This window comes from Staurois parvus, unplaced genomic scaffold (genome assembly GCF_062004578.1).
Source record: "Staurois parvus isolate SC_StPar_1 unplaced genomic scaffold, SC_StPar_1.0 ptg000045l, whole genome shotgun sequence".
Lineage (NCBI taxonomy): Eukaryota > Metazoa > Chordata > Amphibia > Anura > Ranidae > Staurois > Staurois parvus.
In genome coordinates, this window is record NW_028317841.1 from 3,208,789 (window position 1) to 3,234,145 (window position 25,357).

At 40.0% G+C, this 25,357-nt stretch overlaps 1 protein-coding gene across 4 annotated transcripts in view; it reads right to left on the reverse strand.

Moving 5' to 3' along the window:
• DOK6 (docking protein 6) overlaps positions 1 to 25,357 on the reverse strand; it is a 723,957-nt gene that overhangs the window by 339,907 nt on the left and 358,693 nt on the right. For all 4 annotated transcript variants that reach the window (XM_089664054.1, XM_089664037.1, XM_089664045.1 and 1 more), the window contains one exon: positions 17,169 to 17,358. In XM_089664054.1, coding sequence (XP_089520180.1) covers positions 17,169 to 17,358 — 190 coding nt within the window. The remainder of the gene's footprint in view (positions 1 to 17,168; positions 17,359 to 25,357) is intronic.

Sequence of the window (25,357 nt, forward strand, 5' to 3'; positions counted from 1 at the left end):
ATCTGCTGTTGATTCCTGGTGGGTGTGATTTGTCTTTGTTACTCTGTAATCTTTGTGAGTATATTTACTTTTAATAAATCATGTGGTTTTAGCATACTACTCTATGGTCCTTCGTTCTTTCTACTACCCATTATTACTCTGAGGTGCTGTGTTTGGATAACCCGTGACAGACCGTCAAGGTGGTGGAGGCAGTGGTACCCTGAGTGGTGGCCCCAAATTGGATGATTTCTTCACTGTTGATTTCTTATCATTTGGAGATCATTACCATTTGGTAAGGGAACTGTCCCACTTGTTTGTTAGGTGGTTTGGGATTCTTACATGTGGATTCTCATCATTTTCAAGACTTCACATTTGGACTTTTACATCTTTTTCTTTGAAGTTTACCCCTTTTGTTATACACAAGTGAATTATTTATTATGTGCTTGTTTTTTCACTAATTATGTTATGTATATACTTTGCATGTGATTTTTTTTCACACATAAAACTTTGTATTGATCACTACAGAGACATTTATTTTTTTCACACCTTTTAGAGTAATTATTTTTGCACAGAATAATCAGCCAGCTAGACAGCTCTTCTATTCAGAACTATAGCCCCTCAACTAAAACCACACTTTGCAGCAGAGGCAATAGTTATATTTTGTGAACCTAACACAATTGTCATTAGGTCTACATGGGTATTTTACCTCTGTGGGGTATGAATATGTTCCTGGGATTCCTCAATATGGATCTTCTCCCTTTTAAGAATATCACCTGGTATATGTCACTTTAAGAGACTGCTGATCTCCACGTTGTGCACCGTCAAAATGCCTAAACAGACATGGGATGGACTCATGTGTAGTAAAATCAGTAATCACCCTTTATTAAAAGAATTTCACTTAAAAGATAAAGTACAAGCTTCTTTAAGATTTTCCTAATTAGCCACAATCTAGCATCCCTGCAGCATCAGTGTCACTCAGCTCCTCCCACACATTACATCATGCGACTTCATCAGGGTGACACAGGACGTAATGTGTGGGAGGAACTGGGCACATGTACTTTATCTTGTAAGTGAAAATTCTTTTGGGTGATTACTGATTTTACTACAGTATGAGAGTCCATCCCATGTCTGTTTGAGTATATTGACAGTGCACAAGGTGGAGACCAGTGGTCTCTTAAAGTGACATATACCAGGTGTTATTCCTAAAAAGGAGAAGATCCATATTGAGGAATCCTAGGAATATATTCATACCTCATAGGGGGTAAAATGCCCATGTAGACCTAATAACGATTGTGTTAGGTCCACAACTGGAGGTGAGCAGATTGGAGTACAGGTAGGGGAACCCACTTGCATGTTTGGTGTGGATTACTATAATCTACCATGGAGTGGAGGAAGATGCAGTTTGAAATAACAGTGCTTAGCACAATTCATATTATTTGGACTTATTTAGTGGTTCATGCATGGAATAATCAGCTGATTATTGCTTTATTCATTTATTTATTTATCTACATATGATATATATCTATATAATGATTTATATTTATGCATACATGCTTATAATATTTTTCACTGAATTTTTACATAGTATTGCATTCATAGGGGGCGCCGCATGACGCATACTGAAATAATTAATTAATTTTACTATGCAGGAATGCATTTATATGTGAGCAGCGCATATAATTTATATGTGCTTAATTTGAGGTTATCTGGTACACATTTATTAATGTGCACTTATTGTGCAACCACATCAGAATTTGTTAGGAGCACACAGTATTTATTTAGTTATTTTATAATGAGGTTGCTCAGAAGTTTCAATAGATTGTATATTGTTACCAGTTTTATATTACATACAAAATATTTGCGGGGCACACTTCAAAGATCAGTGTTCCAATACAATTAAAGATAGAAAACTGTTTAGCATTAATCAATTTTTGTATTAATTTTATAAACACATATTCAACTTATCTTGATTTCTACATGTCTTATACAGTTGGACGTATTACCTATTATTAATTAAAATCTATATTGTCATATTTCATGAAACCTGTTAAAATCAAACATAATATCTGTACTTAGTACAGTTTCCAACAATTCCATAATTCAGTATATTCTTTGACATCCTATTTTTTAAATTCACATCTGAGGAGCCTTTCACATTTGTTTTATGCTAAATTAGCAACTGTGCTTTACATTTTAGCAGGATTATGCAAAGATTCACTCACTACTAGAGCAGCTCTCAAACTGCCATTTGTAATGTATGTGATAACTTAACAATATTAAAAGTGCTGAAACATAATTTTTTGGCAAGGGAGTGTAATACATAAAGTTGCATCTTAGTAAATTTCAGCAGGACTGTCAAGTGGTACTACATGAAATGTACCAACCGTGTGTTTTACCTTTAGAATGTATTCCTACTTTTGCTGATCACTCTCAGCAGCATTATGTATGAAGGATTGTAAGATTTATGGCTTAGTCTTGTGGGTTTTTCTTTTTAATAAAGAACAGTGCTTATTTTTCCTGTGCTCCCTTGGGGGAATAATGCCATCCTGAGTTTTAAAACAAGGCAGTACAAGACAATGCACAAGTGAAGAATATTTATTAGCTATTTTGCACATTTATGCATGTATACTTGGTTTACATGCAGTTATAAACTATGAGAAACATTCCATATCAAGAATCATCTACAGTTCTGTATAGACTGGCTTTAACATGTTCATGGAGACTAAACATGCTACCAGGATACATGCATAAAATTGATCCTGCATTTTATGTCTCTAGCGTAGCTTGTTGGAATACAATGAAAATCTACTGTTGGCGGTAAGACTTGTTCATCCATTGTAGCTATAGTTTTTTCACTGATAATGAGAACATTTCTAAAGGCTCTAAGGTAATAAATACTAACTACCTGGTTGTTAACATAAAATGTAAGCCAATAAGGTTCAACAAAGAGGAGTTGTTTTTCAAGTGTAATCTTTTCAGAACAGAACTTGAGAAGTTAACAATGAAGACATAGACAGTATTAGGAGTGATAAGGAAACTGACATTGCCAATGAACATTTATTGCTGCTTTAACCCTTTCGCTGCCAGGTCCGTACAGCTAACGGACCGACAGCACTGCTTTCAGCTGACGTTTCTCACATTCCTGCTTCTGCTACAAGCTCAACTTATTATTGCTTTATTCATTTATTTATTTATCTATATATGATATATATCTATATAATTATTATTATCTATATCCATCTTATTTTTATTTATAAAACTATTTCATCATCACTGTTTTTAGTATGGTACCAGTTTTTCTTTAATGCTGCAACTTAAAGGGTTACAAATCGAACTAACTCCAAATATAATGGTCACCTCTCTGGACACTACTGCACATAATGACTGTGATGCCCCATGCTGCCGGTGTATTGGTCTGTACACCACACACTGCAATTCACAGCATCAGAGTGAGTATCCATCATAAAGCTCACAATGGCAAGCACTCATTGGTCAGTGCAACCATGTGACCACACAGAAAAAAAGAACTTCACATTAGTCAGCATGGACATGTGGCTGTGCTGACCAATGAGCACTTGCCCTTGCGAGCATTATGATGGATACTCACACTGGGGTGGTATATTTTGGTATATGGTTTAGGAACTCTTAACCACTTCAAGTCCGGGCACTTTTACCCCCTTCCTGTCCAGGCCAATTTTCAGCTTTCAGTGCTATCACACTTTGAATGACAAATGCGCGGTCATGCAACACTGCATTTGTTTGAGACAGATAAAGCTTTATTTTGGTGGTATTTATTCACCACTGGGATTTTTATTTTTTTTGCTATGTAAATGAAAAAGTCCAAACTTTTTGAAAAAAAGTGTTTTTCTTATAAAATTTTGTAAATAAATAGCATTTCATCATAAATCTTGACCACAATTTATTCCGTTATCTTTTTAGTAAAAAACAAAAAAAACAAAAAAACAAAATTAGTTTATAACCACAAATTATAATTTTTAAACTTTTTTTAAAAATTTTTTTATATTATTTTTTTAATTTTTTTTTACATACTGTCACCCTAGCAGTACAGTGTCACCATGGTGACACTGTACTACTTGTGGGGGGTGATGAAGATTTTTTTTTTTACACTAAATGCTTTTACACCCATAAAGGCTGTAAAAGCAATCATTTTTCCTTCTCCCTGGCTGCATTCCTGGAGCCATTGAGAAATACTGTGTGAGCTGTGATTGGTCACAGTTTGTCACATGGTACAAGGCTGTTGTGAATAGCCTTGTACCATGTGACCTCTGTGATCATTCACAGATTTCACACGTAGTAAGCAATGATGTCACAAGTGACATCTTGCTTACTACTCTGCATGTGATCACTGATTGGCCAATCAGTGATGACATGATCGGGACCTCGCACAGAGGTCCCGTCCGACGATCCGTGTTCCACTGTCTCAGGAGGACACAGCGGGCACTGGACTGCGCACAAGCAGGGTGCGGGGAGGCTGTTTATAGACGGCCACCCGACCCTGCACTGCCACCGTCTGGCCGTTTATATACAACGGCCGGACGGAAAGTGGTCAATAAGGTTTACCTGTAGGTACAGTGGATACCTCCTAAACGTGCACAGTTTAGGAAATATTCACACTACATGTGGCCAGTGACGTCACCGGCGCACACACTCTGAAAGGACAGCATACCTTTGCTGTCCCTTCAGAGCTCCGTGGTGTGGCAGAAACACCTGCATGATGTCATCATGGCTCGGCCAGTCAGATGCCCGGAGCATGCAAATCCGGGAAGAAGACCTGGTGAAGATGGAAGCCTTGTCAGTGGTGACAGCGTGCCGCTGGAGGGCTTCATTCTAAGGCAAGTATTTCATAATGTGCTAGTATGCAATGCATTTAAAAGGCCGTTTTTTACTACTGCTTTAATTTGCAACATTGAAATAAGACTGGTACTTTTCTAAAAACAGGGATGATTAAATAGTTTTAAAAATAAAAATAATTTTTTTTAATTAACAATTTTTATTAGAATATAACATATTACAATGGTAACAAGTTCCCAGTATTGTACAGCACAAAATATTCAAGTACAGACAATCATGTACAAAAGAGGGAAGGGGTAACAATGACAACAATCAACTCAAGAAACCATAATCCCTAGAGAATAATCTCCAAGGGCCACTTGAAGGTGAGTCAACATATATTGTGTAGCAATAACCCAGTGATAGGGATATTCAAACAATTATAAAAACAGATTAAAAAAAGAAAAGAAAAAAGAAAAAACAAGAGAAAAGATGGGTTAAAATACTCTGATTACATACAGTTAAGGCTAGTAATCATCCTTTTAATCAAAAACAGCTAAAGCCATTCTGAATCATGCCTTCTGAATACCTTTCCCAAAGAGCGTCATGTTTTCCACAGTATCATTATGTCTAGCAGTAAGCAGTTCCATTAACCCCTTGGCACTGGTGCGTCCCGGCCCTTTAAGGGTTTCAGAAGAAGGGAAGCCGGGCGAGGTCTTAGGGTCATGTGACCCCCGCGATTTGCCGTCAAGGCGGTCACATGATCGGGAGCGTTCCTGATCAAAAGAAGAGATTGGAACCTTTCCGTTAGTACCGAACATGTGTGCTGGGAGCATACAGGGCATGCGCTCTCAGCACATATATTTTTCTTAATTGCACGCAAATGCGCAGCTGCTCAGCGTCAAGGCCCAGACGCTGGGAGGCCGAATATTTGCGTGCGGTCGGCGCCAAGAGGTTAAATCCACACCTTTAATGCTCTCATACAGGGAGGTTGAAGTAGGGGGCTCTATTTTATTTCAGTTAAGAGCATCTAGACATCAAGCAGTTGTGAGAATATATCTCAGCAGTTCTTCTGGGATGTAGGAAGTTTGGGGGGTGTTAATTCCAGTAGAAATAGTTTCGCGGAAAATGGGAAGGTCATATCTAATAGGTTTTGCAATAGAGCATGAACCATTGTCCAGTATGATTCTATTAGGGGGCAGGACCAAAATATTTGATATAAGGTACCCCGTGCTCTATGGCAACACCAACAACTACCACATACATTTCGGTGAATAGCCTGAAGGAGATCCAGAGTGAGGTACAAAAAAAACTGGATTTTTATAAGCATTCTCTTTGTACAGAGTGCAGAGAGCTTTTCGCGGCCTGCGACCGAACAGTTTGCCAGACCACAAGAGGCAGCTCTTCACCCAGGATCCTCTCCCATTTTAACATATAGACATGTTCACTCAACTGTGATACATGACTAGTGTTAAGAAGTTTGTAGATATCTCATATAAGCCCTTTCTGAGAAGGGCCACCTTCAGATACATGGTCTAATTTCGTAGGGTTAGAGAACTGTAGAGTTGAAGTAATGGTCTTAACACAGTGTCAGATCTAGAGACAATCAAAGAATGCAGTTGATGGTAGTTCATATCTATCACACAATATGTTGAATGGCTGCTATTTTTTGGTGGCTACCTCAACTATTTGGATCACTGGAATAGTTTAGACTGCATCCAAGCTTGTGTCATAGGAGCAGTTAGGCTGTGTCTCACTGCAGGAGTAAATAGAAAGGCAGTCATCGGTGAGGCTTCTGACATCAGGGCATATTTGCATCTGAGAGTATTCCATAGATTACACAAGAAAGACATGGAAGATAAGAGGCAAAGACAATCGATTGTGGGAGCCTTTGTCCAAATCAGACAGTTCGGGTGTATAGGGGAAATCTACATCTTTTCAATTTCAGTCCAGCGAAAGAGTGGACCAGGAGGTTACTGCTCAGAGTTGCGTGGCTTGACAATAAGTAAGAAGATTGGGAAACGCCAATCTATCTTCTGAAAGAAAAGAGTAGAGTACTGATCTGGGAACTCGGTGTCTTTTGTTGACCAAAACAAAGTTAAGTAAATTTGATTGTAGCCTTTTAAGGTGGGTCGTTGGTATGCTTGAGGGAAGTGGTATTTCATGCGTATGGAAAAGCGGTGGTAAATCGTTGAATTTCTAACTGAGGCATATTCAGTGGGAGAGCTTCAGATTTGGAGTGATTAACCTTGTAACCTGACAAATGTCCATAATTCTCTAATTCTCAGAGTAGGTTAGGTAAGGTGATATGACTAGGCATCAGGGAGAGGATTATATCATCGGCAAAAAGAGAAATCTTGAAGTCTTTACCTCTAACAGGCAGCTAATGGTTCAATACAAAGGGAAAATAGTAGAGGTGATAAGGTGCAGCCCTGTCAAGTACCATTTTAAATTGGAAATGGTGAAGAAATTGCGTATGGTGTTTTAGTTTGCACAATAGGATTGGAATACAAGTGCATAATTGCTCGCAAAAAGGGGCCTTTAACACCAATGTGTTTAAGTGTTTCAAATAGGAAAAGCCAACTAAGGTGATCAAATGCCTTTTCTGCATCTAGGCTTAGCAATAAAGCTTCATGTTTGTCTCTGATGGCCACCTCTATTAACCACCCTGGCGGTATGATTATTTCAGATTTTTGGTGCTGAAAGCGGTATCATTTTTTTGCATGGAAATATGTAGTTTTTTATTGTAGGCTGTAATATTTAGGAATAACTCACTGAAATCTGTCCGAACAAGAGTCTAGTAAACATTCCGGATATGATAAAACTTGAAACACGAAATCATAAATTATAATTTAATTAATAATCATAAAAAATAATAATATAATAATAATACATTTAATTCAATAATATAATCAAACCAAAAACACTGAAATTTGAAATACAGAGGCAAATTTGCACATCGCTGAGCAAAGTCGCAAAATCGTTTTCAGTGTCTGATGACGAATTTCCCCACAAATCATTATCACTCAATTCTGCAAGTGGTTCTAATTTACTATCGCTGTTCTCTAGCTGGTCTAAAACCGCTTTTGACCTAAAGGGACGCTTTTTGGACGCCATGGACTTTTCTAAGTTTCCAGGCAGAAAGAACAGTCAAAATGTAGGCAGGGCACAGGACAAAGCACTAGGGACAAAATGTATGTGAAATGCATTGAAACAGCAATGTTTTACTATATAATAATCATTTTTAAAAAAATAACATTTTTTAAATATTTCAAATTTGCCGCCGGTTCCGGCGCCCGTACTTCCTGACGTTACATGGACGGGAACACGGAAGCCGGATGCCGGCATCGGCCGGAGGAGATGGCCTGGGACGCTGCAGGGAACACATCGCGGGAGCGAAGGACAAGGTAAGCGCTGCAGGGACTCCATGAGCAACGCCGCATGGTAAGCCCGAGTGTAGCTCGGGGTTACCACTCTTGGTACTGAAATTTTACCCCGAGCTACACTCGGGAATACCGCCAGGGAGGTTAAGTCTATCACTTTTCTGGTATTATCTCCTGCCTGATGGAAAGGGAAAAAAACAACCTGATCCTTATGAATCAGGGAAGGAAGGAATTCACAGAACCTCAGTGAGAGCAACTTGGTAAATATTTTCAAGTCTGACTTTAATAGAGCTATTGGCCTATAATTAGTACATAGAGTGTGGTCCTTATCAGGCTTAGGAATTACAGTGGCATAAGAACGTGAAACTGTTAAATAATTTGGCCATAAAAGGTAATAGTATTGGCAAAAAATATTTGTAGTATTCATATGGCAAGCCATCTGGGTCAGGGGCCTTGTACCTAGGGAGCAGCTTAAGTGTGGCCTCAATTTATTCTTCAGCTTTAGGTGCATCAAGTGTTTTAATAGCAGAGGCAGATAATTTTGGAATCCCACTCTGTGCCAGATATTGTTGGATCTGGCTAAGAGACTCTTGGGAAAGTTGATTATGTAGTAATATTCTCGAAATATGTGGACTATGGAGTCCTTAATTGCCTGTGGAGTATTCAGGAAAGTTTTATCTCTCAATTGGTTTGCAAGCAAAGAATGGGCTTTATTGCCTTTATCATAATAAAATTGTTTCATTCGAGTTCGAGCCTTCATAGTTTTACCTAAAGCTAATTCCTTGAGAATGATTCTAAGATCAATAATAGCTTTCGATTTGCATAAGGACAGGGCTGCCGGAAGTTGCATTTCAAGTGCTCTCAACTGCTGTTCTGTATGAGCTTTAAGTGCATTGGATTGTTTTTTAATTTTTGCAGATAAAGCTATACATTGACCTTGGAATACAGCATTATGAGCATCCCAGATCGAATGTAGGGCTATGTTAGGGGTGTTATTTTCAGCAAAGTACTGTTTAAGTCCCCGTTCCAATTCAGTTCGGGACGGTAAATGCTTCAGTAGAAAATCATTAAGCTGCCAGTGGCATGGTCTAGGTCAGCAATGGGCAAACTACGGCCCGCGGGCCGTATACGGCCCGGCGGACCTTTTAATCCGCTAGGCTCTTCTCACAGTCCGCCCTGAAGACCGGTGTAGCATGAAAATCTGTCTCCTATGAGGATCTGTCCCCCTCGACGTATCTGCGCATGTGCCGGAGATCGCCGATCGGCTGCTAATGCCTGAAACTGGCACATGCGCAGATACGTCGAGGGGGACAGATCCTCATAGGAGACAGATTTTCATGCTACACCAGAACGGCGCGGGACACGGTGAGAGGAAAGGTAAGTGAATTGACACAGGGGGGACTTAATATGGGGAATGAATTACTATAGGGGGGATGAATTACTATGGGGGATGAATTACTATGGGGGATGAATTACTATATGGGGAATGAATTACTATATGGGGGATGAATTACTATGGGGGATGAATTACTATATGGGGGATGAATTACTATGGGGAATGAATTACTATGGAGGATGAATTATTATAGGAGGGATGAATTACTATGCGGGATGAATTACTATATGGGGGATGAATTACTATGGGGGATGAATTACTATGCGGGATGAATTACTATATGGGGGATGAATTACTATGGGGGATGAATTACTATATGGGGGATGAATTACTATGGGGGATGAATTACTATGGGGGATGAATTACTATGGGGGATGAATTACTATATGGGGGATGAATTACTATGGGGGATGAATTACTATATGGGGGATGAATTACTATAGGGGGGATGAATTACTATAGGGGGGATGAATTACTATATGGGGGATGAATTACTATGGGGGATGAATTACTATATGGGGGATGAATTACTATATGGGGGATGAATTACTATGGGGGATGAATTACTATGGGGGGATGAATTACTATGGGGGGATGAATTACTATATGGGGGATGAATTACTATAGGGGGGATGAATTACTATAGGGGGGATGAATTACTATATGGGGGATGAATTACTATGGGGGATTAATTACTATATGGGGGATTAATTACTATGCTTACTATGGGGGAATATTACTATACTTACTATGGATGACACATACACATCATTCATCTACTCTTGGTCCGGCCCCCGGGTTCAATATATGAACCCATTGCGGCCCTCAAGTCAAAAAGTTTGCCCACCCCTGGTCTAGGTTGTGTGGCCTCAAGAGACAGTAAGAGAGAGATGGGAGCATGGTCCGACCACGAGATGGGCAGGATCATAGCTTGTTTTAATGCTTGCAAAGTAGGGTTGTTGATGAAAAAATTATCATATGTGGGTGCGAATAAAAAGTGAATCGTCGGGCCAAGGGGTTGTCAACTCTCCAGGCATCAAAAAGAGCTTTCCGTCGGGTCAGTTGGCAGAAAAGCTAACTCGTTCGTGCACCAACTGTGTGGCGATCAGCTGTCATTGAAAATGGCAGAATAAAATCTTTTTTTTTAAGGTGAGTCTCCTGAAGAAAAATGATCTTAGCCCCTGACTGTGGTAGTTCCCAAAGTGCCAGAGAGCGCTTGTAATTAGAGTTCAGACTATTGACTTTAAATATAAGATTTTCATTAATTATGGCAATGGATACTATGGCAATAACAGTTACAGAAAGGATATATCAGTATAATATCAGCACTTGTGAGTGCAAAGCAATCGGTATAAAAGACAAGTGTAACCAGCTGGAGTAGGAATGAACAATAAAAATAAAAAAAAAAATACAAAATGGAAAGCAAGAAAGAAAGAAATCAAGGTTACGAAACCTAGAATACACCTAATTGGCGAACAAAGAAAATAGCAGAGAAGTACCAAATGTTTCTCAGACAGTAAACAAAGTTCCAAAATACCCCTACTGTACTATTCAAGCCATAAGGACATATAACCAAAATGGATAAGTAGAAAAGGAACATATATTCCTCAAATAGTGTGTGTGTGTGTGTGTGTGTGGGCTACTAGAAACCTAGCAACACAAAGCTTAATTATATTACAAACCCACCTATTTGTAGCAAAAAAAAAAAAGAATCAAAGAAAAAGGAAAAAAAAGGGGGGGGGGGGCAGGGGAGAGGGAAGAGGGGGTGAGGAGGGAGAAAGGGGAAAGGGGACTGGGAAGAAGGGGAGGAAAAGCAAGGGAATAGAGGATAGTGAAGGGGGAGAGGGAAAAAAAAGGAGAATTGGGAGGGGGGAGGGAAAGCAGAAGAAGGAAAAAGGGGGGGGGGCAAGGAAGGGAGGGGAAGAGTAGAGAAGAAAAAATAAGACGTTACTTAGAAAATCCACACACCATCTATTAAAACATCTTTTCAGCCAAGGGGAAAACATAGATAAATCAAGTAATAAAAAGAAGAAAAATGGCAAACTACAAACGCAGGTAAATATAATAAGGAATTCCCCAATGGGAGGGAAGGCATCCTACCCCATCTAGGCCACAGCAATATATAAAAAGCCTGGGCAGCAGGGGACAGAACCCCTGACTCCCACCCAAAGAAACCCCACCAGTATAACACTCAGTACATGTATATGAAGTTAAAAGAGCTAAACATAGCCATCAATGAAGATGCATATAGAGCAATCAGTTTTCAAACCATCTCCTGGACTGGAAGGGTTAAGATCAGTTGAGTAAGTCCTCTCAAGTTGGACAATGTATCGGAGTCTTACATGGAGAATAAGATATTCTGGTGTCACTTTAGTCCACATCACTTGGGGGGGTTGGAACAGGAGGAAGAATGTCCCAACCAGGTAGATCAGGTGGTGGTATGTCCAGAGTGGCACAGAAGGTATGAAGATCCTCAAGGACCCTCATAGTAGCAGAGTTAGCATTTCTCGAGGCCGTAAGGCTAAATGGAAAGCCCCATTGGTATGAAATATTATGGGTACGCAGAAACAATAAAATCGGCTGGAGTAGTCTTCTCTTCTGAAGGGTAATCTAGGATAAGTCTGAAAAATGCTGTACAGGTGTTGAACAAGGTGTGAAATTTTTCTTTAAGATCCTCGGATCCCTCAGAGTCAGGAAGACCCCTAATGTGAATGTTGTTTCGTTGCCCTCTATTGTCCAGGTCTTTAAGATGGTGTTGTGTATCTCTCAATATCAGGTGTTGATCAGAGAGTTGATGTTGGACTTTAGTGGTGCAGATCTGTTTGTAGAGCTTTAATTTCCATGCAACAGGTTTCTTTGACATCATGCAGTAATTGACTGAAATCTTCTTTGATAGGTAAAGATTGTGAGTAAGTCTGCAGTTCCGCGGTAGCAGGGGGACCACAGGTAGATGTAAATGTTGGAGTGAAAGATTGTACAGGCAGAATGGAGGTTTGTGTATCAGCCATAACACCTGCATAATCCAGTGAGCATCCCATAGACTGAGTAAGGGGGGGCACTGTGTCCTACGATTCATAGCAGGCCTGGGTGAGATGGAGATAAAGAGTCTGAGACTTGTTCAGGCCTCTCAGCACAGGAGAATGGAGTAAGAGGTAAAGTGAGCATTTCTTGTTTAGCTTCCTGGAATGACTAGAGTCCTGGGACCTAGTTAGGCATTGAGGCATTGAGGCTTAGGGGAAGTGGAGGCCACAGAGGTAGGCCATACGGTTGTAGAGGAAAGTGATGCTCATTCCCCCTGTATTAAATGTGCCATGAATAAACTGGAAGGGGAGAATGCAGCAGTCTGAGATGGCACTGAGGACTGGACCCTAGTTGAGGGGGGAGTCACAGGAGCAGCAGAGGGAGAAGAGAGAGTCTGATCCAGGGGGAAAAACCCTATAGGGGCTATCAGGCTGATGGAGAGATGGTGGAGAGACGCTGCATGCCCAGCTCATTAATTTATCCTATTGAGGTGAAGAAGTACTCTCGTGCAGAGCAGCCACTGGAGATTGCTGTCCGGGGGAGGATGTGAGCCACAGCAGATCATTAGCTTGCTCCAGTCCCTGCTGCTGCTGACTACGGGGAGATGATCTGTCTGGAGCCATCCTGGCTGCATAGATGCATGCTGGATATGTCCCCGAGGGCTGAAAATTGTGACATCTTGCTTACTACTTTGCATGTGATCACTGATTGGCCAATCAGTAATCACATGACCGGGACCTCGTACAGAGGTCCCGTCTGACGATCGGTGTTTCACTGTGTCCAGAGGACACAGTGGGCACTGGATCGCGGTGGTGCGCTCTCCCAGGGAGCGCGCACAGCTAGAAATGGCGGGTGCCGTTTATGAATGGCAACCCGCCCCTGGAGTGCCACCGCCCTGCCGTTTATAAACAGCAGGCAGATGGCAAGTGGTTAAAACATCCTCCCACTTGTGCATGCCCTCTAGGGTATGCAGTGGCATGATCTGCGATTGCTGTGTCAGGAGGACACAAGTGCCAATGTTGCTAGCCCAGTGCAACCATCAATAGTGCTCTTGATCACCACTACACCAGCCTCAGTATCACCAGACCAATGTAAGCCATCAAAAGTGTTCTTGATCACTGCTACACCAATGACAATGTCACCAGACTAGTGCAGCCCGTAACAATGTAGTTGATCTCTAGCCACACAAGTGACAGTGACACTAGAGTAAGTGCAGCCATTAACAGTGTCCCTGATCAAAACTACATCAGTATAGTGTCACCAGAGCCAGTGCTACCAGCAACAGTGTTTCTGCTCACTGCCACACCAGTGCAGTGTTGCCTCTGCCTGCCACCTGTGTGTGTGCTTACTCTAAAACAGCTCATAGACAAGCTGTGCTATTCTATAGAGAGTAAAGGGGATAAAGGGATATAATAGTCACCTGGATTTCAGCCCAAAAATAAAAAACAATGGTTGAATTTTTTGGGGGGAAAAAGTACAGACTTCCAAATAAAAATAGGTTAATTTTTATATATTCAAAAGTAACATGAATGGAAAAAGTAAATGAAGTGAACCTGTGGTTTGCCTATTTAGGGTGAGACAACATATTCACTTAACTGCCACTGTTTCCAGATTCATATGCTCACATTTTCTGTGCTCCTTTGCTGCTCCATTCAGCCTCCAGGAGGAAAGAGGAATACCCAGTATTTCCAGGTATTCCCTTCCTCCCCTGTGACAGTGCTGGTGCTTGGTGTTTGGTGGTAGGGAAAGAGGTGACAGTTGAAAGAGGTGAAAGGTGACAGATCTGCAGGAGACCTGCATGGCACCAGCAATCTGTGATAGTAAATCGACCGCTAATCTATTCATAATAATTACCACCATGCTTATTGACCAAATACGATTAGTTTCAAACTGAACACAACTATGAGTTTTACTTATGTGTCTACTGAGGAAACAGAGCCGTTTTATGTAGTGATAAAATAGAGGGTTTAGAGATAGGATAAAATGCCCTTGAAGAAAAACAGGCTTTCAACAGTTCAAATATATTTCACGCAAAATGAGAATGCCTAAGTGATATTTATGTTTGTGTGTTGAACATTTTTAAGAGAAAACTATCTTGAGATAAAGTACCCTAATGGAGTTAAAGCAACATACAATATATTTGTTAATTATTCCAAAGCTGTGCTGCAGAAGGTAGAGTAGGTGAAGTACTATAGTCATCTATATTAATGACCAAAGAGTAAAAACATTGGTGGAGATAATATCTGTAGAACAAAAATAAAAGATGATTTGACAACAATTCACACCTTCAGCCATGTAATTTGAATATGTAATACTGGTCCTATACTTCACGGCACTATGGAATTGAATTATGTAATTAGAACATGGTGGTTTCGCAAACATTCACTTCCATCATGCTTTTGGAGTATCAACATCTGCCCTGATACATTCTAGGTTGCTTGATAAAAAGTGACTGAGTTACCAGTATGACTGTCAATACTCAGGTATATTCCTGACACTCATATGAGCTGAAAAGGCTGCTTGAATGATTTTAATTTAACATAACAAGTCCATTTGAATATGATTAACTACTCTACAACTAGCTATACCAATACCTGGATAACTGAGACCCATCATCCAAAGACAACCGACAATAAAAAAAACAGAAGGCTTTGAGACTAAAAGAAAGGAAAAAAATAAGGAAAGTAATGCATACTGGTAAAAACTGCACTTTATTTATCAATGATGTTGCCTAACATTGGAGTTACATTTTAAATGCATGTAAATTCTAACAATAAATGTATATTATTTTGCTACCTTTTGGTCTATTAAAGTAAACATTGAAAGTAATTTAATTATGTATGTTCTACAAATGTAAAAGAAAAAATGTTGTTTATCCCGCTAAACATTTTGTGAGCTGATAACATACTGCACTCTGCCTCTGGATTGTTATCAGTAAACATGGGGAGGGAGGTATTATACAGTCCTAACACAGTGTTATGTAGTCCTAACACATTACCTTTTCTAGGATGACAATGCTGCTCAGTAATGTTGTCATCCTAAGTAAGGAAATGTGTTAATGCTAAGATTACCAGTTAAAATAGAGAAAACAAAAGTGGAAAAAAAACAGAATAGCTGCCACGTCTAAGGACTGGTAAGCTGCAATATTACCAATTTAGAATATTTGCATCCCTAATATATGTATGTGTAAAATGCTCCTCAGTTTATGGACAAGCCAACTTTTTTGGCATAATGTGGCCATTTAAACCAAGGCCTCCTGCAAGACCTCTTGCAAAAAAACAGTTTTGGTAATGACAGCAATAACACCAAGGGTCTAGTTAGTCATCCATAATATCCAATTCTACAAGTATCCCCTTTATCCTTTCCCAGTTTCCATTAAAAAAGCAAACCTGACAGCAATTTTACATGTCGGCATAAAAAAATTCCTCTTGTGTCACAGTCAAGTGAGAGAGCCTAGGTATGACCTCTGAAGATCTGCCAGGAGAATACTGGGGGATTTGGCTAATAATCTGACCATCTTTGAATGTCTTCTTGGCAAGCATTCCCCCCCATAACCCAACTGGAGTACTCTCTCTCCAAGAGTGCTTCTGCTTATGGCAATCAAGGAAGGAGAGGAAGACATTTGTAGACAGTTCTAACATTGTAGAAAACAATATCAAGGTTTTATAATATGCCCGAATGCTTCCCTAGAATGTTCATTCCTTACTACACCATCGATATTGGATCATCACCAAATCTCACTAAATCTGGTAAAAAGATACGTAAGATCAAGAGAACAGGCTCAATTCACAAAGCTTTAAGCACAGGATGATTATTTATTTAACTAATGTTTATGGACACCTTTAAGCCACGTATATACGATGAGAATATTGGACGAATGATCATCCTTTTTTTTTTGCATGCTAGTCTCATATAAAAAATAAAGAGGCTACTAAAGTCACGAAAATTCTCATACGAAAGAATTTAACTTTGGAAGTGATGTAATGTATTGCATTGTAATGTATTTTTTCGTTTCTGAGCATGCGTGGTCTTGGTCACTCAATTTTTTTTAACAATTACTGTACTGATTAAACAAAAATAGTTTGTTCTGGTATTGTACAGGAAACATTTTTGTGCTCGTCCCTTCGGATATTTTAGCATGAATTGTCGTGATCACCTCTTTGAAAGTTGTGTACTAATGATGAGATTATCGGACGATCGGTCCGAAAGCGATATTTTCCTATTTTCTCATCAAGTGTACTATGTTTTAGTCCAGGATGTAAATGTTGATCCTGGATGATACTGGAAGAAGACAAAATTATATTGTCAGCGGAAGGCATTGTCAATGAGAGCACTGAATAAGTATACCTTTATGTGTTACAGATATACATTATAGAGTATGCATGCATGTACAATAAAAAAAATACATCTGATGGCAGGTCTTCTTTAAATTTGCTCAATATGCTTTTTTTCTATAATTTTTATCTGTCATTAAAGCAAGTTTTAAAAAATACATAAATGAATAACTTAGTAATTAGTTTATTTAAGCAATTATCAAAAAAAATCTATGCACTCTGATATTTTAGTATAAAATTCAAAACACAAAAAAGTTTTCTTACCTTCCAGACTCAAAAGTAAACCATGTTGAGTCCCTGCCATATCTTCTTAAAGAGCTTAGAGGCCACATTACCAGCTTAACTTTTGCGTTGTGAATATCCCACAGGTAGATATTTTCATGTGTGATCTGCATTGTGCACTCCCCATAGATGTCTAAATTTGGTGTAGGCATAAGATACACGTTGAATCGTTCTAAATGGAGTAAAATAAATTAAAAATAGATTATATTTTATTTTTAATATTTTGCCTGCACTACAAATGCATTGTACAGTATAAAATGTAAACTTTTTTCTGTTTTAAACTGTTAAGTTTAAAGTGGTTGTAAAGTCTCAAGGCTTTTTACCTTTATACATTCTATGCATGAAGGTTAAAAACCTTCTGTGTGCAGCAGTGCCCCATGCCCCCCTAAAACGTACCTGAGCTCCATTGTAATCCAGCGATGTGCACAAGAGCCTCGGCTCTCCCAAGTGTTTCCCTCCTCATTGGCTGAGACAGCAGTGGTAGCCATTGGCTCCCGCTACTGTCTCATAACCAGTAAGCCAATAAGGAGAAAGTGAAGGCAGTGCCGAGTCACGCTCTATGTGTGAGTGGACACACAGCACAGAGCAGCTGCTCAGGAATGAGCCTGCTCAGGTGTCCCCATAGCAAGCTGCTTGCTCTAGGGGCACTAGGCAGGAGGGAGTAGCCAGGAGCGCTGTTTGGGGACCCGAGAAGAGGAGCATTGGGGCAGCTCTCTGCAAAACCACTGCACGAAGCAGGTAAGTATAACATGTTTGTTATCTAAAAAATAAATGAACCTTTATTATCACTTCAAATATATGTAAATCCAATCACAAAAATACTGTACCATATAAGAATCAACATGTTAATGTAACTTCAAAAGTTATTTTTATTTTAAAAAAATTATTTTCTTTTTTAAAAAGAGTTCTTTTTCAGGTTCTTTCTATTGTAGGGTGACAGTGCTCTGTCTCCTTTGCTTCTTCATCAGTATGGCTCATGAGATTCTGATGGCGAGCACATGTGGCAGTGGCCACACAAATTATGCATGCGTGGTTCACCGTTGTCAACCATCAGGACACCCACCTTAAGAAATGTCATTGTTGGAGTGTATGCATGTAGACAGGAAGGAATTGATTTACTAAAACTAGAGAATACAAATTCTGGTGCAACTATGCATGGTAACCAATCAGCTTCTTACTTCAGCTTGTTCAATTAAGTTTTGACAATAAAACCTGGAAGCTGAATGGTTACTCTACACAGCTGCACCGGATTCTGTGTGCTTTGATTTTAGTAAATCCCCTCTGAAGTGGTTGTAAAGAGACTGAAGGAAAACAACAGCACTGAGATGCAACAAAACATGAAAAATGTGAAACCAGTATTTTAATTGAAAAAAAAATATATATAATGTTTTTGATGCACAGTGCTGCAGCAAATTAAATGCCATTCAGTCAGGGTTTATGTTTACTTCAAGTCTATATAATGAACATCTTAAAGCGGTTGTAAAGGCTGAAGGTTTTTTACCTTCATTCATTCTATGCATGAAGGTAAAAAAAGTCTGTGTAGAGCAGTGCCCCCAGCCCCTCTATACCTATCTGATCCTTACGTGATTGTGAATGACAGCCTCGGCTGTCCCGGGTCTCTTCCTCCTCATTGGCTGAGACAGCAAGCGGGAGCCATTGGCTGAGACTGAATATTCATTTTGCTCTCTGATCTCCTCCCCAGAGGGCCAAGCTGAATGGCTCAGTATACAATACTGTAGATTTGTCATTAATTTATAGACAGCACATGAAATGCAAAAGGAATTGCCGGGAGCAACAAGGATTCTGGATGTACTTGAGTAACTTGTGTAGTATGTATGAGTTCTTGAAGGACCATATTTATTTCAGGTACTTATATAGCGCCGTCAATTTACGCAGCGCTTTACAAATATATATTGAACATTCACATCAGTCCCTAAACCCTCAAGGGGTGTAAAATCTAAGGTCCCTAACTTACATTCATACATATACATATTAGGGCCAATTTAGACAGGAGCCAATTAACCTACCAGCATGTCTTTGGAGTGTGGGAGGAAACCGGAGCACCATAGAATAGGCATATAATTATTCCTGGGAATACAAAAAATTCTTAAAGAATTAGTGATAGTTCCCTTATGAACTACTTGACCCTAATTCAGGCAAGCGTTCGTGCCAGTGCCTGTAGCATTACCGACATGTGCAGCAACCGCGGTTCTTACTACTGCCACTTTAAGAACTTTGGCAGTGGCAAATTCTTAAATAATTACGGCCAGCTCTCATATTGGGAAACGGGGGGTATTTAAGACTCAGAGCTGGTGTACAACTGGTGTAATGTAGGTGTACAGAAGGTATGCCAGTATTTAGAGAGGGTTATGTCTGTGCTAGGAAGCTATCACCAATGGCACTGGCAGTGAAAGGATTAAAGGACCAGTATTACATTATTTTTTCTAATATCTGCATTATTATTGAGTTATTAAATGTAAGTACAGGACCTACATAAATAACTTTTTTATGTCATGTTCCTTTATTCATATTTTTCTACAAATATATCTGGAGGCCAAGTTATCCAGCAGCAATTTTGGTGAGAAGGGTTAAAAAATTATGACATGCCTGAACTATTGCAGCACCAGTTGTTTTTTTTATTACAAGAAATTGTAAGCCATGTGAAAAAATGTGACCTTTGTAAGCAACCCTGGCAGTTTTATAGTTTGTTCCAAACCCTGTCAATGTCACTTTTTCTGAACAAGTTGGCCTGCAGGTACATACGTTGACAAACATAAGTAAAGACATGTGGAATAAAAAAAGGAATTCCTATACTGAATTTTATCATCACTTGCTTTAAATGCATATAGTTATCTTATAAAGTTAGGACAGTATGTTTTGTGACAGTGGTCCTTTATGAATGTGCAGATTATCTTTAGGTTTCAGAGAAATGAGAAGCTATTAATACTTGTTTATATTAAAGGAAATGTATGTGCCAGTGCAGCTGGATAACCTTGTTACATAAGGTGGTACATAATTAATATTCCTACGCAATAATGTGATCAATATAAGTATGTCATACTTAACACCATGATTATGTTTGTTTACCCCTTCTTGAGAACATTATGCTCTCTTATAGTAGGAAAAGGACAGCAGTGGCATGTTGACTTAGCTCTAGTAAAAAGCTGTGCCCTAATTAATGTGCTAACATCGATAAACCAAAAGTTCTGACTACCCTAGTCGAAAGGCAAGTCACAAAGAAACCAACTATGCAAGCTCTGTCTGAAAAAAAAAGCTCAATTTCCCTTTCTCACTTTGTAAAAAAAGACCCTGTGCCAATCTGTCCAAAACCTTTTATATGAGCAAAGGGTTAAGATGATGAATACATTCAGTTCTCACTGTGAATTTAGATGGCAGAAAATGAAAAGATATTTAATAGAAAATGTAATAATTTTTGTATTCAAAAGTTATTATTTTTTAATTAATTCTCTTGGTGCTTGCCAGCAATGTTAAAGAATGTCCACAAGTAGAAATAGAGCAATATTTTTCCCTCTAATGGTTAATTATGTTCCAAACCTTGCAATAAAATAATTAAACAGACACTACAGGAAATGGCTTCTAAGAATTATTAGAGTAATAGAGAAGCATGAGAAATGTGATTGTGAAATTGCTTAAAGATTGTCATTGGTTTTATCATTCACACAGCTGACAAGCCTGTTCCAACTGCAACACAAACTGCAAATACTATCCCATTAAATATTCAGAAAGTATTCTGAGAGCAAACCAACAAAGATAAAAACAATGCTATCACTCAAATATTGCATGCAGAAAGGAGTAAAGATCAGCTTGTAAACAGATTCTGAGGTACATTTCTACACACAGACATTCACATACAGTATATACACTGCTCAAAAAAATTTAAGGAACACTTTTTAATCAGAGTATAGTATCAAGTCAATTAAACTCCTGGGATATTGATCTGGTCATTTAAGTAGAAGAGGGAGTTGTTAATCAATTTCAGCTGCTTTGGTGTTAATGCAATTAACAACAGGTGCACTAGATGGGCAACAATGAGATGACCCCCAAAACAGAAATGGTTTTATAGATGGAGGCCACCAACATTTTTTCCCTAATTATCTTTTCTGAATTTTTTCCACTAGTTTTGCATTTGGCTAGGGTCAGTGTCACTACTGGTAGTATGAGGCGATACCTGGACCCTACAGAGGTTGCACAGACAGTCCAACTCCTCCAGGATGGCACATCAATACGTGCCATTGCCAGAAGGTTTGCTATGTCTCCCAGCACAGTTTCAAAAGCATGGAGGAGATTCCACGAGACAGGCAGTTACTCTAGGAGAGCTGGACAAGGCAATAGAAGGTCTTTAACCCATCAGCAGGACCGTTATCTGCTCCTTTGTGAAAGGAGGAACAGGATGAGCACTTCCAGAGCCCTACAAAATGAGCTCCAGCAGGCCACTGGTGTGACTGTTTCTGACCAAACAATCAGAAACAGACTTCATGAGAGTGGCCTGAGGGCCCAACATCCTCTAGTGGGCCCTATGCTCACTGCCTGGCACCATAGAGCTTGATTGGCATTTACCATTAAACCCCAGAATTGGCAGGTCCACCATTGGTACCCTGAGCTTTTCATAGGTGAGAGCAGGTTCACCCTGAGCACATGTGACAGACGTGAAAGGATATGGAGAAGCCATGGAGAAGGTTATGCTGCCTGTAACATTGTTTAGCATTACCATTTTGGTGGTGGGTCAGTGATGGCCTGGGGAGGCATATCCTTGGAGGGAAGCACAGACCTCTACAGGCTGACAATTGCACCCTGACTGCCATTAGGAATCGAGATGAAATTCGTGGACCCATTGTCAGACCCTGTGATGCTGGTGCAGTGGGTCCTAAGTTCCTTCTGGTGCACGACAATGCCCGGCCTCATGTGGCGAGGGTATGCAGGCAGTTCCTGGAAGAGGAAAAAATTATACCATTGAATGGCCCCCATGCTCGCCTGACCCAAACCTAATAGAACACCTCTGGGATATCATATTTCAGTCCATCTGAAGCCGCTAGGTTGCACCTCAGACTATCCAGGAGCTCAGTGATGCCGTGGTCCAGATCTGGGAGGAAATACCCCAAGACACCATCCATCGTCTCTTTAGGAGCATGCCCCGATGTTGTCAGGCATGCATACAAGCAAGTGGGGGATATACAAACTACTGAGTACCATTTTGAGTTGATGCAATGATATTTTAGCAAAATGGGCTATCCTGCTGCATCATTTTTTCACTCTTGGGGTGTCTTTGAATTCAGTCCTCTGTAGGTTGATAATTTTTATTTCCATCAAACGATGGGGCATGCTTAAATTCCTAACACATTACCCAGTCCATATCAGTATTGATATCCAGCATGATTTATTTCCCCATTGAGATCTGAGTTTTCAAAGTGTTCCTTTAATTTTTTTGAGCAGTGTATTTGTAAGGGAATTCCTGTGAGATGGTTGGCGAATAGAAATGCGCATGTGCACGGAAATGTCTGGAGAAGAGTGACCAGTCATGCGCATGTGCACAGATATGCGCGATTGCGCTCACCCACGCGCATGTGCATCACACAGAGCGAAGATTGGCGCCAGACGGACTATTTAAAGGGTGCCTCTGCCTATGCTAAGCGCTGACTGGTCTTCAGCTGTCCCCATGTCCAGCTTGTTCCTGTGTGATTCCCTCGTTGCTGACCCGGCTTGTACCTGACTTGACTCTTGTTTCCTCCTCTGCTTGATACTCGTTCCTGACCTCGGCTCCGCTCCTGACTTTGGCTTGCTTATGATTTGGTACCTCGCTGTCTGCCCGTTGATGACCCCGGCTATTCCTATGACATTGCTCCTGTCTCCCATCCCAGCTTCCTGCCTTGCTCTGGTCCTGCTGCAAGAGCTGCAAACAACATCTGCTTGCACTCTTGTCCCCCTGGTCCCTAGACACCCTCTGTTCCACTTCCAGTGGGGTCAGGGCTAGTGACACAAGTGAGGCCGACCTCGTCATTTCATTCTCCAATCAGGTACGTGACAGTGTTTAAGAAGGGTCATGTGACAGCAAATTCAAGTGAGTAAATGGCTTAAAGTGAAAATATAGGCAAAATAAAAATGTGATGCAGTGTGTCACTAGTATTAACACAGCAACCTTTTGATTCTGTCAGTGGACATGTTATTCTTCCACAACCTGTTATAGAATGATTCTGTTCATTCTGCAGTGAAATCCCACAGCAACATTGTCACCCTGTGAACAGGACTTTAAGCAAAAGATAAATACACTAAAGTTGTGCTCCAGCTAACAATATAAACACAATCTGAGTGATATAAGCACCTTCCCCAGTGTAATCTGGGTTTTCCCAACCCCACAACTGGTACTATTGCTGGACAGCTTTTTTTTTCCAGGACGTGGCAAGTCAATGGATCTACTGGCAAGATCAACAGGCAATAAAATGGTTGGGGGAGAGGGGGCAAAAACAAAACCTGCTGTGTAATGATAGCAAAAGACTGTACTATATGCAGTTTTCTTTTGCCCATAGTTACACTTTAAAAGATCAGTTCACCTTTGGGAACATGTTAGGCCCCTTTCACATGGGACAGACCTGTCAGTGGGGATCTCTCTATTGATCCCTGCTGAGCAAGAGGATGTTAGGTCCACCATGCTGCAGAGCGGACACAGACACAGCCCACTGTCCTCTATAGGTGGTCGGATGAAAACAGTCCGTTTCCATCCAACTGCCATCCCATTCAATCTGACGGATGGAAGGGGAATGGATCCCCATCCGTCTCTTTTTGGTGGATTGGATCGGATTAGATGTCGGTTTACACCTGCCACTCCATAGAGGAGAATAGAGGTTCTGATCAGGGCCACCTGAAAAACGGGCAGGCGGACCTGATCAGAATGTCTGTGTGAAAGGTGCCTTGCATGTTCCACCCGTTTTTAGGGTGGTTCATGTAACATGTTCCCAATGCTTCAGCTGCTGTCCGCTGCTGCCCTCCCAGGCAAGCAGATATACTAACAGGTCTGCAGGAGACCTGCATGGCACCAGCAATCTACAGATTGCTGATGCAATGGTTTACAGGCTCCTGCAACCAAAAATAATAAATGCACATTTTTTTAGCTGCAAAAAAAGGTGAATTTATTATTTTTGCGCAAAAGGTAAACTTATCCTTTAAGGAAGAGGTTTTTGATTGATATGTGTTTTATTATTATTTAGATAAAAATATATTTGTATTACATATAAATATTAAATACAGAACAAAGGATTCATGGAGTATCTTAGGCTTTCCAAGAAGAGAGCAAAGAAGAACCGGTTTACTTTCAGACTGTATATGTCTGTCAAAAACTAAATATGCCAGGTCTTTAATTTGGGTTTCCTGTAGACTGGAACCTGACTTACCTGGTTTGCAGCTACAATCTTTGCTTTATCAATAAGATTTGGTATAGAACTGAATTGCACTCACCTGCTGCCTTGTGTTACTACTTTGTTACTGATTTTGCATGTGACCCCAGTGCTGGCTCTTCTGCCTGCTCTGACCCTCACTTGAGAACTGTGTCTAGCCTATATTGTTTGCTACTGGTCTCCACTTTTTACAGGTACACTACTAACAGAATAATTTGACCAAAAGGGAGACTTCTGCAACTTCACAAATAAACATGTCACTTCCTTAACAGAGGCTGTTTAAAACAAATCCCAAGTAAATTAGGGTTTGCATTCACAACTGCTGAAGCTATATTTCTGAGCTGCTATTTCTAATTCCTAAAGAATCCTTACTGACTGGAACACCTTCAGCTGACTGGCATTGAGCAAATGTGGTACCAATTTATGAAAAAGGATTGATATGTATACCAGAAAACTACAGACCAATTAGCCTAACATCAATAGTATGTAAGTTATTTGAGGGCATAGTCAGGGTATCTTAAGTGACAACCAGCAACCAGACCATTCTTCCACTGGTAAAGGCTATACCTTTACCTTTTATTTTGGGAGCTTAATGTGAAAAAATTATATATGAAGTACTGTGCTCCAAAATCCTATATATCAACTATATGTGCATAAATGCATAAATCATATGAAACAATGCACAAAAATCTTACTATGTATCCTTAATTAGTTCCCAAAAGTGATTAGAGTTCATGTATAATAAACTAATAAATGAATCATATA